Source organism: Aptenodytes forsteri, unplaced genomic scaffold (genome assembly GCF_000699145.1).
Source record: "Aptenodytes forsteri isolate BGI_AS27 unplaced genomic scaffold, ASM69914v1 Scaffold119, whole genome shotgun sequence".
Lineage (NCBI taxonomy): Eukaryota > Metazoa > Chordata > Aves > Sphenisciformes > Spheniscidae > Aptenodytes > Aptenodytes forsteri.
In genome coordinates this window covers 3,469,708-3,489,501 of record NW_008796165.1, presented here as the reverse complement: position 1 = coordinate 3,489,501, position 19,794 = coordinate 3,469,708, and the positions used below count along the sequence as shown (strand labels likewise).

Below are 19,794 nucleotides of genomic sequence, written 5' to 3'. Positions count from 1 at the left end.
GCAGAATACTGAAGGGTAATAGGGACAGCCGCTTGTAAGCTATTTTTGTCTCCATTCAGTTTTCCATCTCCTGTTCTCAGATTTACCAAGGCGAATCACAACATATGCTAAAATAAAATGTGGAAACTCGGAGCCTTAGCCAAGAAGCACACCTCAATAGAAGATACAAACAGCTAGAAGCAGGCTGAGTCTCCCAGAATAACGACATTTCCAATATACTAAGCAAAATGAGGGGTGATGCTATTGCATCCTGATGACAGGGATGCTGCCTCTTCTATACTTCTGTGAGACTGCTGGACTTAGAAGTACAAGCAGCGTTGCTCTGGAAGACTTCTAAGTCTGATGGGAAGGGGACAGGGAGATTGCAAAGGTCAGCTAAGCACAACACAAAGTTGAATAAAGTCTAGGTATGCAATACTCTGCTGCAAAGCAACAAGAAAGATGAAAAGACTGGAGAGAGAACCTGTGGTAAATGGAGATTATTGCTCTTTCAAACTCTGATAACACCAGAAATGGAGAGGAAGAAGGGCATGAGGGAAAGAAAAAGCCAGGCGATGACATACCAGTCACAAGACCTCACCGTGCCTGGGAGCACACAGTTCACCGGGATCTCTGCCCCCACCTAGGCTGGAATGTGGTTTATTCTATACCCGTCATCCACAAGCACTCACTGTCACACAAACACAGGGTACAGCAGGACGGCTGCAATCCATCTGCAGAGGCTTTTGAAAGGTTTCTGCTCAGGCATAACTGAATTAGATGTGGAAGGTGTGTTTCCGCTAGAAAATAACCATCTTATCAGCCAATGCTGCATTTCTCAGCGGTCAAGTAGACACGGAGGCCTAGAAAATGCTCTTCTACAAGTGGTAATATAAATGAAGTTGCATCATTTGCACCGATTATCAAAGCAACAAGGAATTTTTACCAACAAGAACAGAGGTGCTGAGAGCCTGCAGTCTGGGTTGATGGTCAACTGCCAGACCCAGTAGCCCACACTTCAAATATATTTACCCAACCTTCTCAAAGTGATGGAGAACCCCTCACCACCCTCTGTACACGGCTCCGATGGCCAGCACTTGTTCTGAATTTCCCTATCTTCGGTTTCTAGAGTCTAGAAATGTTCTAGAGTCTAGAACATTTTGTTCCATTCTTATCTGCCCCACTGAAATGCTCTTACTCTGCCTGAAGCAGGAACATTGCAGATAGTGCTCAAGCCTTTCCTTCATCTTCTCTTTGTCCCACTGCCAAAAGAGATGCAGCTCTTGGACTATCCCCCATCTCCCAACAGCCTCGCAGCACCCAAGAGAACTCCTGACAGGTTGTAAACCCCCCAAATTTAGCTTTTACTAATGTTTCTCAGTGTGAAACCCAAACACATTTTCTACCCAGTGTTTTCAGTGGCAAAGAGCAGCAAAGCATGCTGGAGACAAAAGCACCTCTTAATACATGGTACTACTAGAGCTTTTTTTTTTTAAAGCAAAACTCTAACTATGCTTCTTCATTGGTACAGTTGAGCTAATAATACTTCACTACATTGGCTAGAGATTACTTTCCTTAGGCTTGATAACCAGGTTGAAAACCACAAGAGAAAGGAAACTTAATTCCAAGTAGTGGTTGTGGACTTTAAACTTTGTGCTAGACATATAAACTACATGGCACCCTGGCTACACAAGAAACTGGAAGCCGCCTTATCCACAGACACCAGCTCAGAAAGTAGCAACCTCAATGGTGACAAAAGCCATCTGGGACGTAAAGGTGGCACTGGTGCGTTACACACCAGGTCAATTTGCTAAAACATAGCAATGTGCTCTTTCCCGTGGCCATCAGTAGGAAGTTTTTGCCCTGTTTACCTGCAAGCATATGTTACGAATAAGCGGAAAAGCATATACCAATAGGCCTACTGAATTTCAAACTTCACTTGACCGAAGTAACTTTCAGTGCTACAGCTAACCTACAGACAGACATGGGCCGCCTGTGTTGCTGGTCTAATACCAACTGTCATCTTCCGATTCAGAGGACTAGGCAGCATGAGGCCACGACCAGCTCTAAAGAGTCAGGACAGCAAATTTATTTTTACACTGCGTTGTAAATGCAAAGGAATTCCTTTTTCTTAATGTACTGCTATGGTTTTATCTGTGTAACTGAGAGCAAAATTGACACGGTTCACAGTTGTAAGATAACAAAACGCTGTTGAAAAAGAGATTGTCCTGTGAAGAAAATGAAGCTTGGAACACGTCAGATGAGCTGCAGAAAAAAACTGAAGATTGTTCTGATGAATACTGTGTTTCACAAGTCAAAGCATAAATGATAGCTCACATACGGTGTGTCAGAAGATGTGTTTGTAGTATGCACAAACAGGGTGATGGATAGACTGTACTACAGACTCCTTCGTTCAAAATGTAAGCTGGATTTTGAGCCAAAATTTGAAGAAATATTCCTGTTTTGAAATATTTTAGGAAAGACGGAAGTTTTTAGTAAAAGGAATGGATTTAGACAATTTATGTTTCTGTTGTGGTTTTTTGTCTGTGAATAATAATAATCCTTCAATGAAAAAATACCTAAAGTAGTACAGTTTCAGAAAAATCCCAAAGAAGAACAGGCCCTATATCATCACCATTATTTACAGGGTATTTTATTCCCATAAGAGACCAGCCCCTTTATTTTGCTATTATTTTTATGACATAGTTTATGAAATGTCGTACTCGCATAACATCTATTAAAAGAATACCATGGCTGAAAGGCCAAATCCACGTGTTACTAAGTGCTGAAGTAGGACAACAGCCCTGCAACTTCAGAGCTTCAGCTCAGGATTTCTGTTGTGAACAGTGACTTTCTAATTTTCCCACAAGATTTTTCTTATATTGCCATATATCTAAGTGTTTTACAAACAATACTTTCATATTTAGAGCATCTCTGCAATATTTGGTATGTATTACACCATTTTACAGGGGAAAAAAACAGACAAAGATGAATGCCCACAGTTTCCATTGCCTCCTGATGCTCTACTTCAGACATCTTAAGCTGAATTTTCAGAACATTTGTTAAGCTCACAGTACAACTCCATTGACTTTGCTGCTGCTGAATACCCAGCTCTCCTGCATATCCGCCCCATGAGACTTAAATGTGTTTGGGGGAAATTCTGATCTAACTTGCCCAGCATCACATCAGTTAAAGGCCAAACCACCTCCTCAAGAGGAATCCTCAGTGTCTGTAATCAGGAGACCATTCTTTCTCCTCTCTTCTCTCTTATCCACAATATGTTCTACAGCTTCTGCAACTACTCATACCAAGGCTGAATGTCTTGCATTACAGAAATTAGCCTAAATCTCAGTCTTCCCTCTCCATTTGATAGACAGCTACGTTCTGAAAGAGCGAGGATATAATTATGTAATTAAGGATAACATCTGCACAGGAGAACTGAATTAATGTTGAAAATGCAATGGTTTTTTCTTGCTTTTCCTAACTTCTGGCAGCTTGATTTTTATAACCATAAAGCTCTTTAAAAAGTCTTAAAGGGTAACTTAATATGTCAAAAAAAAAATCAACTCAAGAAAAAATCCACCAAAAAAAAATCAACTCAAGAAAAACTCTACCAAATGGAGCAATTAAACCGAGGGCACAGTCCTCTAAGTGCAACTACAAGCTCCAGTAAGCTATTGTATTGAGATCAGCCGTTAGAGGAGAAAAAATGCACCCTCTTACAGGGTTCCTGAACTATTTACACCTAACAAACCTGCAAATGTTTGAGGAGTTCCCTGCTGGTTGCTCCCTTCCTTTCTCTGCTGTCCCCAGTACCCATCACCCTTCAACCTCCAATACTCCTGCTCTTGCCATGCACCAGACCAGGCTGCTGCTCCTTCACGTTGCCCAGGTGGCTGGCAGGAGGAGAGGGGGTTCCTGAGAGTCCAGGAGAGATTCCCTGCTCCCAGGTCTGTTGTCCATGCCCCAATCTCTTTGTGGAGAAGCAGCCGAAGGGAAAATCCTATTTGGTTCTTGCATCCCTGGCGATGCTGCACCCCGACTAACCGTACGGGGAGGGCACCTGACCAGCGCAGGCAGGGCAGGAGAGCGCTGGTAGGACAGACCGTGCCCAGCACACACAGCGCTGCGCCGCCAGCGTACAACAGCCCCCATGGAACATCAGACCGAGCCATGGGATTTCACAGAACAGCAGGAGCCACAGCAGGCTGCCATGGTAACACAGCCTCACTGATTCCCAACCACTGCCCTGAAGAACAAGAGAATCTCAGCAAAATAGGGTGGGAGACTATGGGTTTTTTTTTAATTTTTTTTAAATGGGGATAAAACTGTGCATTTTCAGTAGCCTTATCCTGAGAGACAGCAAAGTTATTTTAGCTAAACTTTCCAGCTGTGCCAAACACGTGGCATGGAAAACATCAGCTCAAAGATGACTGTAATAAGATGATAGAGCATTTTCCCCATTGCTTATAACAGAAAACACAAGGTGATCCCAACTATAAGCACAGATACCTGCTCCACTTACAACAGTATGCCTGCACAAAAGAAAAAAAAATTAAAAAAAATTTAAAAAAAAAGCTGTCTTTGCAGGCTTTGGTGACAAAGCATGAGGGCATCCCAGGGCATCTGAGGACACCCATCAGCAAAGTCTTTTTTAGGGAGCTGAACTGGTTCAAGAGTTTGAATACAAACAACAACTCATTAAACAACACATATTTAGACTAAACTCCTGGCACATTACAATAAAAAAAGCTAAAGGATCACCACAGGAAGAATTATGGCCTAGAAACCCTCATCGCTTTCCGAAGTTATCTTAAAGTGAGTCTCTAGGGAAATTTTTATACTGTTTTTACAGCAAGAGTACACAGAAAATCTGTCTTCTCCTATTTTGGCATCTTTGCTGAAACGAGAAGCCAAATAATTTGTATGTTCACTGAGTGTTCATATAGAACATATACAAATTATTCAGCATCCTTTAGGAGGAGAAAGCAGAAAGGTCAAAATAACAAGAGGCTGGGAAGATGCCAGGAAGCTCCTGCCCTACTTTATTTTCTAGACTTGCATTAATAATAGGTGTTTTATAAAAGAAGAGTTTTTTAAGTAACATTATTTAATATTCTTAAAAGATGAGAATTTAAATAAACTGTAATCCAAACAGAACATTTACATTTACGAGTTTTTTTCCAAATAGTCAAAGTGCTGATTGCCTGGGCCAGGCTCGGTATTTTCTGTACTTGTTAGTTGTGGGCAAAGTTCATTTCACGGAAAATGGCCAGAACACAACTGACCAGCTGAGAAAAACTTCCAAGTAGACCTATCAAAAGCCTTGTGCACCCAACAGCTTGGCCATTTTCCTTCAATTTTATGCCTCTGATTAAAAAAATAAATAATAAATAAGATACAAACACTTCTACAAACCTGGTCTTAACTAAGAAGAGAAGAAACACCCTTAGACACATCCCATAAATTTGCAACCGTAAGAATACAAATACCACAAAAAAAATGTGAGGTCTTCCCAGAATCTCTCTTGCTTACTACCTTCACATGGCTTGGTTTATTTTCACTTCTGTTGTCAGAACAAGTGTTCGCATTAAATAACTGCGAGCGTTGAGGTAGGAGAGAAGCTGAATTAGAGGGGGAGGAGGTCAGGGATTCGCACCCCGCGCACACAGGGACATCCTCCTCTCTTGCAGAAAGAAGCTGTCATTCTTGGGAAGAACCAGAAGCACCACACGCAGCTGAAGCACAGGGGGAGAGATAAATTTAGGAAGATAAAAGCACACGGGGAGTTTAGTTACCTCAGTGTTTATTATAGCAAACTGGAGATATAGGTCAACCCCCTGTCCTGGAGCCCTTGGTGCTTCGAGGCAGAGAAAATGTTACAAATTGCTCAGACAGCACTAACTATGCAAGTAATCCACGGAGCCCGCCAAGGAACACATGTGTTTCAGGCATAAATCGTCCAATCTATTCCTTTCTGAGTTAACATCTGTCATCATGACACCATTCAAAATCACTGAAGACTGGATCATATTAACAACCACACATCTTGGATAAATATTTACTGTTCAGACTTTTTTTTTTTCCCAGTTTCAAGAAAAAAAAGCAGACAGCAAAATTCCTGGAGCTGTGAAAGGGGAGTCTCTTTTCAGCCACTGATAGAAAGCATGTGATTTTATTTACAAAATCAAATCAGTGTTTTTCCCCTCCTCTGTGAGTCTTCACACGGCACATGGGTGAACTCACAGCATCCCGTGGTGTTGCAATGCTTTCTGAAGGGCTCTTCTGGGGAATTTTGTTATGCTGGAGATTGCTCACCTCAGAGACTCCACGAAGCCTTCTCCCTCAGGATGCAGAAACAGATCTGGCTAATTGTGCCCCAGGAAGAGGAAATTTTGCTGTGACCCTTGTAGACAACTGGATGAAGCAAATAACTTACTTTCATGAAAAGCTGTCAAGGGTATTACTGGCTTGCTATCCTGCTCCTCACAGTCAACAAACGGGTCATAGAGAGCGAGGACAGGGCTTCCCAGAGTCACAGAACAGGATGGCGAGAAGGCAACGCAAGAGTGCAGCCCTGTCCTGGGTACTCCCAGGAAACAGGATTCTCCCAGATGCTGGATTAAGTCTGTGTTTCAGAAAAACGTGTCAGCAGTCAGTGCTCACCTCTGCAAGTATGTCATTTGAGTATTATAAGCACAGATTTCTAGGAAATCACATCTGTCCAGGCTGATTTTATCTAGCTTCAGCTCCTAGCCACCACATTCTGCTATTTCTTATCAGCACTGCTCAAAAGGCCAAGAGAGATCCTGCCGACATCCTCCTGAGTGTCCTGCATAGCAGGGAGCCATGCTCCTTCCATCACCAACTTCTCCTTCCAGTCCTTTACTTTCACGCTGCTTGAGCGGAACTTTACCAAGATATCCAGTCTTGATTTTAAGACTTCAAGAGCAAATTCATCAAGCCTGTAGGGCAGATGTAGCAAAAATAATTATACCGACATAAATGTGCTGCCTTTTTTGGTCGTTTGCCTAGCTTCAGATATACTTCTTCCTACTAAATTAAAAAGTCTTCTGAGAAAAAATGTTCCCTCTAGGTAGATAGAGAGAGACTACAAGTAAATCTCCCCAAAATCTCATGCATAGGCTAAATAAATTGAACCCAAATCTCTTAGACTAAAGGAGGCTTTGCAGACTTCAAATGGTTCTTGTAGTTCTTTACTGAAGTGTTAACACAGAACATCTTTAGTCTACTAACACTTGCATGAATAGCTGTTACCCTCTGGGCGACGTCTCAGTTTCACTGTTAACGATCTTCTCTGACTTTTTCCACATGCTGGATTCACAAAGCACTGCTCCAGTATGGAGGAACATCTGCTGCACACGTGGGCAATGCAATATCCTCAGCAGGCATGGGCTGCACTGGTGGTAAAGCCTTGTACGTCTGGGTAGAAGACACCCCCACATGTCTGCATGTGAGGCCAGGTGGAGATGATGTCGTGCGAGCTCAGCACTTATCTGTTCATTTGGTCTGCCAGGTGCCCAATCACGTACGTATGGGCCAGTGAACATGCATGTCTTGGCCAGCATACAAACACCAGGCAGTAGTGAGGGATAAAAAGGAGCACAGAGCATACTGGGTATTTATGAGGTGAGGGAAATCTGAGAGTATTGCGGTGCAAGAGGGAGGCATGAGGGAGCAGGACATAAATCCACAGGCAATCAGGCAATTTTGTTAGCTCTGCTGTTTAGGGAATTGAGTGTTTCATTAAGATCAGCATCAGATTTAGAATGAATTTCTTTACATTGCCTCAGATATTCCAAGCCTACCTTTGATCAATGCAGCTAACCAGTATAACCTGAGTTTACATGCAGTATGACCTTGAAATGCACCTACCAGGATTTGCATAACATTGATGTCTGAATATTGCCAGAGCCTGCCAAAGAGGGCGAGTGCAACATGAGCATCCTCCCGATGCTTTTTCAAGACAGCTGCACTAGGTCTTCAGTTGGCCCTTGCTCATGTTGGCTTTTGAAAAGAAGAGATGTGGAAAAACTGCAACTCTTTATCCATCTTTTTTGACTTTGGTTGAGTCATGGATGAAGAAGAAAGGAGTGATCAAGTATCTAGGAAAGGACAGCAACTGTCACTTGGATGGCAGCAGACATCAGAAGAGATTAGAAGATGACAATTTTAGGAAGAAATTGTCTCAGGATAAAGCAGGATGGTGAGGCAATCCCAGAAAGGATGTCCTACCAGGGCAATGATTCAGTCTCTTCAGGGGGTAAATTCTGCTTGGGTCTCTTCATTGAAGAATGATGTGAAGGAAAAGGAACTAAAGAATAAAAATCTGACTGGAGCTCTCCGATTTTCATGTCACAGCTAGGATTACTGAGCCAGAAATGGAGATGATGTTGTCTTGGCAGATGTGGGATAAAGGTTCTTTAAGGAATACCGAAGCCTAGCATGAATAAATGCTTCTCATCTTTTAATAGGAAGTATAGTGCAAGGAAGACTGGAGTTAAGTAATAGCAAGCACAGCAAGGGACAAAAAAAAGGACAGAAATCATGCATGGTGTGGGAATGACTGGAAGGGCAGGCACACCAACAACTCTTATTTGGATTTTAAGGAGAAACTGTCTAAAATTGGGGTAATCAATGATGTTATTCCTACAAAAATAGATACTTCGCAAACTTTTGATACCTGGAATTTTTTCATCCAGAAAATAGTGTACTTGTGGCTATTTTTAATTTTCTTCATCTGCCCCAGAAGCTTAGGTGAATGTGGCTACATACTTGTGGATACTGATGACTATCCAATCCAGGTGGACAAGTTTTATTGTCCAGCGTGCATCCATCTGATAATATTAAATGCTATGAAGGCACACTGCAATGCCATCAGAGCAGCCCCTATCACCAGCTGATGCTTGACAGTGTACTTACAGACACACTAAGTATGCCTGGGTGGGAACAGCTCTCAGCTATGTAGTGACCTGCCTAATCTTATTACGCTGTTGCATGCAGGTATGTATGAAGGGCAAGCTCCAGCCTGCACTTTCCATACCAACAACCTTCCTTTGGGAATCTGGCCAGGAAGTCTTCCCCAAGGCCTGTGTTGCAAACTGGGTCATTTGTCTACTGAGGTTCCTGTATGGTTCTCACCACAGTGCTACCTGAAAGCTTGTTAAAAGCTATACAATACAGAACTAAGGTCTTCTCCCTCTTCTGGTCAGCAGGGACAAGATTTTATATAACATACCTGTATATTTTCCAGCCTCTCTTCTAACCATGACTGGAAAAAACCTGGCTCACTTTCTCTCATAGGGCACCAGTGTTCATACTTCTCCTTACGGCTTCTGGAAATGGCTCTGATCTCCTAGGCCAGTCACAGAGAAGGAGTTATTTTTTCATATGCAAGTCTTCCTTTGTTCCCTTGGGTCATTCCCACTAATGCACTGCAATGGGGGAGCAGGTCCTGACCGTGGGAGCACAACCCCTCAGGGCAGTATGGACTAGTCTTCTGCACAGCCAGAGACAGATCAAAACCTAAAAATGAGTCAACGTTGTCCCAAGAATCATCCCAGAAAGACAAACTAACTCCCAGCTACTCTCTGTCAAAGGAATACGGAATATTCTCCACAGAATACATCACGCAGACTCTCCCACCTCTTCTTCTCAGTCAGAGACTTGGTAGGAGCCAGAAGAGTCTGCCTCATGTTTTCACTTTATTACAAAGCATTTTCTTTGCTTCAACATTTAGTAACGGTTCAGTTGCCTTGAGCACGGCACTGAACCATCCTGATGATGTGATAAGGTATTCTCTGCTATCAAGTCCTCCTAAAATCCATCCATGCTCTGTGAGTGCAAATGGCCTTTTGCACTGTGTGCTAGGACCACAGGACAATCACCACTGAAAAGGCTTTCTTGCCTCTTCCCCAGTGCAAGCCTCATCATGTCGTTTATGCTCGTTGGCTGCCTTACTCACCAGCCATACCTTCCTATATTATACTTTGAAGGGATTAGTTATAAATGGCTATTTAGGCGAAAACTCAAATTTGTGAAAGAAATGGGACAACCCTTAAGCTGACTTCCCAATTCAAAAGCTTCTTCTCATTTATGATGGAGCAGCAAGTCCAGCTTCTGTCCCCTTCTACCCAAGTCCAAGGAGAGCAGGACACAAGGCAATGCCTAACCAGGCACATCTCTAAGCAGATGGGCTAGAGCTCTCTCTCAGCACAGGATCAGGCATCACAAATCTGTAACCAAGCTTTACATTCATAATGCAGTAAGACAACTAGTGGTGGATTTACAGCTCCACCAAAGCCAGATGAAGAGTCTTTCTCACAGTCCTTTAAAAACTGAAAAGACCAACTGTATACAAAATATTTTAAAGCAACAAGCCCCTGGAAGGAGGAAAGGGAAAGAAAAAATTTGCAATCCAGGAGCAGACTCTGGAGTGAAACTGGCAGTGGCCACTCCATTTGTCACCAAAGGCAAGTGACAGCATTGGAAAAAGCAAGTTCTCCCTCCCTAGCCGAGACCCAGAGAAACTGCCTGCTCAAGTGCTCAAGTTCCAAACAAGCTGGAAATACACGCATGTGGATGAAGCTTTACTTGAGGTTGGACAGCAAGAACAGATTCGCAGCCTCACTATTTTCCTCAAGCCGATAGGAGGAGCATGGTGGTTCCTCAGTTTTTTTTCAGGGATGCAAAACAGCTCACAGGCAAGGCTGTTTCAGAATCCAAGGAATCCACAGTGTACTATGAGGCTGTGATGTTCACAGTCTGCCTTAGCAAACACATAGCATGACAAGGCCGTTAACTAATGGGAGAAGCTCTAAACAAAAGCTCAGCAGACAGTGAGGGATCTGGCAGCTGTCCGGCCTTGGCTCTAGCACAGTAACACAGGCTGATCAAGGCAGGAAGGTATCGTAACGTACATTGTAGCAGGACTGGAAGTAACCTGTTGACTTAAAGCAGAAATGCAGTTCCCAAATAAAAGGTTAAAAAAAATCTCCACTGCTGCCACATCTACAAGATCTCCACAAGCAGCAGTGACATGCTGTGACAAAGGAGGAGGGGTTATGTTGTGCCCACTGCCGGAGTCTCAACATCCACTGAAGGATGACTGCTTTTCAGACGCCATCACTGCCATGTGCAAGTTGTCAGAGGCATGCCCCTGCAAGGGACAGACAATCGAACTTGGCCTCGCTCGCAGGCAGGTGCTCACTCGCTCCTATAACTTTCACTATCAAAGAGAGCTTCAAGGTGCCGCAGGCATTTACTGCACAAGTGACTCCTCCTGGCAAAGGCTGCAGAGATTCCTGCTGGAAGCATCTGCAGGCTCATTACTACATGAGAATGAAGCTTGTGAGCTGCCAATTTCTAGTGAAACCTTTGCCCTCACTTGGCTGCTTTACCACCGTGTGCCAGATGTTCAGGGAAGTAAGCCCTAGCAAGCAAGAGAGCTCCTTCTGATTCACTAATGACGGGCAAAAAACCACCCTGGAATCAGCCTCAGCGCCAGGCTGTGATGGCTGGTTTGCATAACTGGCTCTTGTAAATTCCTCTGTTTGTTTCAGGAAGCATCTACTCTCCACGCAATAGAGCAACCTTCAGCTTTTGACCATTATTTTAATAGAGAAGAGCAGTATATGGCCAAACCTCCCTCCCCCTATAATTCCACTGGTACTTTGGGTATTCAGGAAGAGCTTCTGTCACTGAGAGACCCGGGGTGATGCAGGACAGTACAACAGTGGGAAGCAGGCAGGGTGGATCACAATATGTATAAGTAATGTCTCTTGGCAAAAAGAACAGTCCAGGAGAGAGCATAACTGTTCTGAGTGACTGTCTGTGAGTAATCCACCTCTGGGGATGCACTAGCAGCAGCCGTTTCATCAGAGGAGGGGTGCCTGGAAATGCCAGCAGGCTCTTGCAGCGACAACTGCAAGTTAGCACTGCCAGACCAGTCACCACAGACGCATGAACAACTCACATCTGTGACCCTTCTGCAATAATCACGGGTTCATGCGACTGCAGGCTGTGGGACTCCAACCCACTTCCTTTCCACTTGTACATTGACATATTAGGTCAGCATGGTCCAACACTCCTCTCTGCTTATCATGTCACCTTTCTCCATCCCACACTCCTTTTCCCCCCATTTACTTGCAACAAGTGCAATTATTTTCTCCTTCAGTTTATTCTAATGCTTGTCAAATGACTGAAATCAGATTACCAGGGTTTTAGTCGCTCAGATTCACCCACCTTTCCCCTTCTTAAAGACAGGGCTATACTCTCCAGTGATACACTACTGCCCTGACTTGCTCCAAGACTTGCAATTTTGAGTGCCAGCTCACCCAGAACTCTATGATGGAGACTACCTTTGTTTTGATGCTGATGTTGAATATTTAGCCAAACCTGTCCTCTTTCTAGATTAATCTTTTCTTTCAAGTTTTTATTTGCTTCCAGTTATTTCTGGTTTAGTGTGAAACAAAAAGCAGGTGAGCTTTTACTTTTTCTTTAGTCCATATTCCACTGCTCCTCTTTCTGGATATAGTGCCTCCCAGGGCACCGAGGCATCACGCAGATCTCCAGAAGGCTGTTGCACCAGACTGTATGTAACACATCAAATCCTCTGCCTCACCATTCTGCTGCTGCTTCTGCATCGCACCGATTCTTTTTCCTTATAACATCTCCTGAAAATCCTCCTCTCTACAAAGCACTTATCCCTTCCTCAGAATGCAAGTGCTGCCAAAAGACTAACATAACACAGAGCAGATCCCTCTCAGCTGCAGGGGGAATAAGCTTATCTGACCACTGACCCCAGCAATAAATAGCCATTCGCCTTTCATTTACTCTTTCTCAGATAAACTCCCTTTGATTTCACTTACTCGAGAGAGGACTAACCAAGGATCCTAGTACCTGGCCCAGAATCCCTGGTCAAGCAGGTCCAAGCAGCTCCAGGTCTGGTGTCTGAAGGAATTCAGAAAGTCTCATACCCCACCTGTGACTGTACCATGGACACATGCAGTTGCCATCAACATTCAGGGGCAAAGGAAACATCAGAGGGCAGAGTTCGGCCTATTTTTTTGAGGAATGTGTCCACTTCCCCAGCAGTCACATTCTTTAGTAGGACGCTTCCATTTCCCTTATCTCTGTCCCGAGGTCAGACTCCTGACTGTAACCACTGGTTTGCAGCAGGGATGAAGTCTTCCAGAGGGACAGGCCTAATGTCAGATAAGGAATAAGCAACAGTGGCATACAGAGCTCCTAGGTCAAGCAAGTGCCTCTAGATGAATCCAGGAAAGGAAGAAACTCCCTTTTCTCTGGAAAATCAGCTGAGAGAGAAACAGAAACTCTCCACAGAGAGCACTGGGCAGGCATTTGTCATTTTGAACTTACCACACACTGATAAAAATACTAACACTCACTACTAGAACAAACAGACGCCTACGACTTATTCCCATAGCACTGTTAGTTCTCCATCGGGTCATTTCTTCTAGCTAACAGACAGCATTTTTTGCATTGGTTTCCACTAGAAAAAGCAGCTGTGCTAGCCATCTGCTTGCAGCTAAAGCCAGTGACAGCAAGATCTCTGCCCCAAATATAGAGAGATCAGACTAGAGAGGACAAGACAGATGTTTTCCAGTCACCTGGACTAAAGTATTCTATGAACTGGCTCAGCAGCCTCAAAACCCAGCAATGATTCCCTTTGGGAACTTGTGTAGAACAGGTAGGGTGTCAAACGATTAAAAAATGGACAAAAGTAGTGCCTAGCCTTAAGAAGGCAAAAAAAGGGAAGAGAGTTGCTTTATGATTTTGATTCTCAGAATAGCAAGATTAATTATTTGTAAGCACCTGAAAAAAATAACAAAGACTGAGTAGCAACCCTGGTGGATTTGTCAAGGGCGAATAATTATTGGGAAAAACCCAACCAACAGTATTTCTTTATACAGGGGAAAAAAGTATCACAGGGGAGAAGCAAGACGTGAACTGGCATTCAGTAAGGTTTCTGACATATCACTTTCAAAAACATGCCAAAAAATATTATTAATGATACTACTATGATACAAGTTCAGAAGTGGCCAAAAAAACTATCCAGGAGGAGTTCTCATGGGGTCACTGTAGAAAGGGAAGGATGTTATTACTTTGGGGTCTGCCTAGGAACCAACTTTGTTTAGTGTTTTCATTATCAACCTAGATGATGGAGGAAAAACTATGTTTATTAAATTGCAGAGGACATGAATCTGGAAAGAATGGCAGGTATGCTGGAGAGCTCTGCCAAAGGAACCTGGCAAATTGGAGAAGTGTTCTGGAAGAAATAATCGGCAGGGACAAATGCACGGTGCTGCTCTTTGGCAGGAAGAGCCAACGGCACAAGCACAGGGGAGGCAGTTCTGCTCTGTAGTTCTTCCTGAGACCTGGAGTCTCAGGGAACTGGACATTCACCTTCAGTGCCATGCCATTGTGGAAAAGGCAGTCAAAACAGTGGATGTATAAAGAATGAGAACTGCGAGGCTAGTGAAGTAGCTGTTTGCTCCTATTTGCTGTATTCTGTACATTTTTGGGCACTGCTCTTCAAGAAAAATATGAATCAACTGCAGGCGTTCGAAAGAGCAACAGGAATTAAGAGATCTGGAAAACATCACCTTCAAGAACTGAAAAAAATGGAGTGTTTATTCCAAAGAAATGAAGGATAAGGAGCCAACCACAAGAGCACTGAAGTAACATGCAATTTAAGAAACTCAAGTTCTTTCTGCTCTCTGCCAAGCTGGGCACTGAAGCACTTGGTTAAGATTACATTAGTCGCTCTCCCCAGTCTTCTAGCAAGTTTCAACAAACTATTCACTGCATCTTTCCAAGAGCAGGGGATACCACATTAGAACCTGGTGATGACCGCATGACTGCAAGCATCAGGTGGAAATTCAATTTGTTTTGAAGTAAACCGATCCATCCTTTGAACTTCAAGCTAAACCCTAGGAGTCCCTACAACTGCATTCAGGTTGTAGGGCACTGACACTGCCAAGGCTTTCCCTTTCCCAGAATGAAGAACAAGAGCGTGACATGAACCAAAGAAAATTACTTTTGACTCAATTATTCATGTTACGAAAGCGCACTTGTGCTTGCCCAGAGGCTGACAGGTAACTTCATGCATCTGGTACCAGGAAAATAATTGCAAGTTGGTCCCAGTGTGAGACAAGAGCAAGGTATGAGCCCTTAAGGCCATCTATGTAACAACTGTATACAATTATATTCCCAGACTGTTTCATTCTGTGTATCATAAGCTGCCAACCTCCTCTCTTCGTCTCCAAACACACAATATAACATCCCATCCTCTGAACGTTAATCCATTTGTCTGGTTATTTGTTGAAAAATCATTAAAGAACATTTGAAAACAGAAGATTTGTAAAACAAGAACTATACCCAAATAGAGGCCATTTATTCTGGACTTCATGACAGCAGATAAAGATGAGCCATTTACTGAATGAGAAGTCAGTGATCACAACCTGATTCCGTTTAGGATGGGTGAATTACAGAGAACAACCCTGACTAGTAACAGGGCCATGGTACTTCAGAAGGGCACTAATGCAACTGACTGGGACAAAATATTTACATGGGGAAAGCGGTGGCTTCACCATTTCAATGGTTTTAAATTAGACTTGATACTGCTGTTCTGGATGATACTTTAGCCAAACACAGATCATGAATCTCAGTACAGCAATAACAGAGCAAAATATAATGGCTTGTGCCATTCAAGAGGTCATATTAAGTCTGTGGATTGTAGCCTTTTCAACAAGTTGTGCTGTTGCTGTGTCCTCCTCCCCTCCTGTGCCATCACATCCTTATCCCCAAACTCCCATTTCCTCTCCTTGCCATTTCTCTTTTCCTTCCTCTGCTCTTAAATCCTAAGAGTCCATAAAATCCATGCAAAAGTTGGTCCTTTTATAAACGCTTTAAAATAAATAAAAATTAAATTCATTGTTCATAGCACACACTAACATAATCTTGAATAGAAAGCCTCATCTGCGATGCAAGGTCAGGTTACAGAGAGATGTCTTTGTAAAGCATATTTAATTAAAGCTGAAGTCCACGGAAGTAAAAAAGCCTTCACTTAAATGCAGCAGGACACACAGAGGAACTCTCTTCAGACCAAAGCGTGGCAAATATGACTGTGATATCATGTCTGCCCACTGTTTCTAATTAGGTGACCTTCACAATGCCAGCTGACAGCGTTCTTACCACTTTCTCCTTGTAAACAATGTATTTCAGCCACTTGAAATCCTGCCATTTGAATCCCGCCAGAACAAACAGGGAATCCTTCTCATACTGCTCCATTTTCTGGATTGCACCTTCAGGATATGTGATCCGGAGAGTTGTCTTGCCACCCACATCTTTTTCAAAGCCCTTCACTGGAGCCGAGTTCAGCCTGCAGGGCAACCAGAGAAGACACTGTCATGGATTCGCACTTACACTTATGCATGTTGATGATACAGCAATCACTGTCGGGCAAGAGCTCCCTGTACGCAGCTGTTACAGCAGCAAACGTTAACTCTTGCAGTTCTTCATCACAAACAATTATGAAGCTTTATACCAAGTGACAACAGTTTAATTAGAAGCTATTTAAATTATTTCTTTGAATGTAATGCAAACCACTTCTGCACATCCACTCCTGTGATTTAAATTGGGCTGGAAGCTTTGGAAAAGGAAACTGAAAAATATTGTCCTTGCAAATTTAGAGTTACAAACTAAGCATTAATATTTTAACACCCCATCGCTCCTGGGATATCTTACTTGGATTCTGCAGGACTGTGCTGAAACAGAGGATGCAGCTCCACGGCAGTTTAAGTGCACTGAAACTGGTCTCACGCTCCAACCCCAGTTCAGAGCTTACGCTGCTCATCTTACCGGCAGCGAGATTGTTTAGGGAACTAAGGCAGCTCATAATTTTTTTGGGGAAAAAAAAAACAAAACAACAAAGGAACAATCTCCACCTGGTTTAATTCCCCAAACTGGCCCATCCAGAAGGCGAGCTGCCCTGCACTGCCAACGCAAAGGAAGAGGTTGGGCTGCGCAGCTGGGGTAAGGCTCAGCAGCACTGCGGTCTCACTGACTCGGAGGAGTTTCTGCTGTGGAAGTGCATCCCACTCTGAAAACACACAAGCAGACACACAGCTTTGCTCTTGGGCACACTGATTTCTAAGGGCATGCTATGTGTTTAGCTGTGCTTTTTTTAGAACACCCCTCAGGGACAAAGTTTTTTCCCTTCAAAAACCAAACTGCTCTGGCGTCAACAGCAATGATGACTTTCATGACATTGAAGTTATTCAGAACTTCTATTCAAAACTAGAAACCCAAAGCTGAGGAAATTTCAAGTAACTTGGAATACAAATCTTGCTGACATCAGACAGCAGCCCCTGATGAAACAGATTGCCTGCTTGAATTATTGCAGCTTTCTTGACTTGGGATAGTTCAATATAACGGAAAGTGCTTATGGACTGCAAATTTTGCCATGTAGGAATGTTAAGGAGGATCTGGATTTGTCTTTTTCAGCCTGGGTAAGCATTTTAGGTGGGAAACCTTTTAGCAGAAGAAAATCCCTGTATGCAATCTGAAATTCTATTCAGAATTAAGGAGAATAAATTACTATGTATTTTTAGTAAAAATACTTTATCATTAGGAATAGGATATTAAAGGGAAAACAACTTAGGAATCGACACCACCGCAATTTATACAGGATGTGAAGCCTTTTTTTGTGGTTTATAGGCCCTCGCTTTGTACCCTGACCTTGAGGTATCTAGACCTGACTGCCTGCAAAAACAGTGCTCCCAGCCAGCCTGATCCCTTGCATTTTCCTCTGTTGCTGACGGTGCGTTCACACATAACTCACTTTTGCTATTGACATTATTTAAAATTCAAGGCGTTGTATCTCTTTGGGGTAGATGAGCCTACATAATGTAAAAGCACATGGCCCTAAAGGTAACAGAGATAAATACAATGAAGTACTATGTAAAGAGAGCTAGTTATACATATTTTCATCTGCCTTCTTGAAGTTGAGGGGAAAGTTAGCGTCTGCAGTTGTTTCAAATGTCAACGTGTAGCTCTTTGGCAGGGTTTTCCCCACTCCCAGCTGCTGGGTTTGCTCTTTTGCTGCTTACCTTGTTAAAGCTCCCAAAACTTGGGATCCCTACTTTGCATCTCGACAGGAAACAAAACAAACCATTTCCCCAAGTAAAATGATCTCAGGTCTCCAGCAAAAGGACAGAATGTGAGCTGCTGACGGAGTCATAGTGATGGAGTCCTGCTAGCGAGCCAGCACTGTCAGCCCCACGGTCAGTGCCCCAGGGGCAGCGCAGGCAATGGAGCAGGAAAAGTTCTGGCAGCCACAACCTGTGTTCACGAAGGTGCATACTACACAGTTTGAACCCTTTCTCAGGCAGGACACGCTGGTGGTTATAAACACAGCTAAATCTTAGAAAACCTCAGTTAGGATGCCAGGCCTCCTCGCACTGCCCACAGACATGCAGTTTTCTCCATAAGAAGTTTCAGAGTGTTTTTCTGTCTCTGTATCCACTGATGGCACAGGGAACTTAGAGACTCTAACTCCTAACCTGGGCACCATGAAGACTGTCCCAAATATCACTAAAGTATCATCATCAGGTGAATCCCTATCTCATTCTAACCAGGAATTTCTGACACATACTTGTTTTTCCTGTCTGCAATCTATTCTAAGGAGGCATTTCAGACCACTGATGACTGACTGCTGCAAGAAGTTCCTGCCAGGTAAACAGTGTAACAGCTGGGAATAACATCTGCACTGAAATCTGATAATATCCATTAAAAAAAATCCAAAGAGTAACTAACTCACTCCAAGCTGTTTTAGAACTGTCAAAGCTGATCTGACTCTCTTCACCACAAGATCAAAATTTCTTGCTGCAATTAGCGATCCTCACACGGTAACACACGATGCATCAAAAAACTCCACATACTGCTGGATCACTCCTTTGTTCACAAATGTACCACATTTCTCCCCCTTAAAATTCATCTCCTAGGTCCCAAATCTGATCCTTCAAAGGAGTTTTGCAACCCATGAAAAAGGATGCTATACACAGGGACTTCCCCAGGAGTAAAGGAAGCAGTTGGATACATTTAAGAAGTCTGCTCTCACCTCCTCAGTCCCACATCCAAGCACCTGGCTTCATTTAACCTTCACAGTTGACTTTTCTCTCCTTTATCCATCCCACAAACAGCACAGGTGCTTAGCTGCCCTCTTATCCTCTCAGCTTGCAAACTGACTTAGATTTACTGATGTGGAGAGAAAAGGATGAACTTCTCATTTGGAAATTAAATAGTGGACTTTCTGATGTAAATCTTAGTGGGTGGCTTAGTCCAGATGGATTGAAACTGTTCTCTTGCTACTTTTTGAACAGTCTGAGCCCAAGAAGAGGCTATAACTGAATTTTAATTCATCTCAAATAACTGCAGGTCACCAGACTATAACTAGCAGTAAGAGCTCTTTGCTAGCAACTGACAGTGGGACGAACTAGGAAAAGGGCTGTAAAAGTTTCGTCCTGTTCTGAACAGTCATCCCTGTGTCCAGAGCATTGTTGGGGAAGGAGGGAACCGTTCACAGGAACAAAGGACTGAAAGGGATCTTCTTGGTCTTTTGTCCAGAGTTAGAGGGTATTTATTACTCTATGTATATTCTATTCTTTCCTCACATGCCCATTACTAGCACATGGGAGAGAAAGGAGACCATGCTAAATGATACCTTCTCTATGCCTTAAATTCTTTTCCTAATCCTTTTCATTCTTCCAC

General features: G+C 43.2%; 1 protein-coding gene across 4 annotated transcripts in view; it reads right to left on the bottom strand.

Annotated features, from left to right (window-relative positions):
* ST3GAL3 (ST3 beta-galactoside alpha-2,3-sialyltransferase 3) overlaps nt 1–19,794 on the bottom strand; it is a 193,535-nt gene that overhangs the window by 33,230 nt on the left and 140,511 nt on the right. For all 4 annotated transcript variants that reach the window (XM_009287282.2, XM_009287281.2, XM_009287284.2 and 1 more), the window contains one exon: nt 16,219–16,405. In XM_009287282.2, the coding sequence (XP_009285557.1) occupies nt 16,219–16,405 (187 nt within the window). The remainder of the gene's footprint in view (nt 1–16,218; nt 16,406–19,794) is intronic.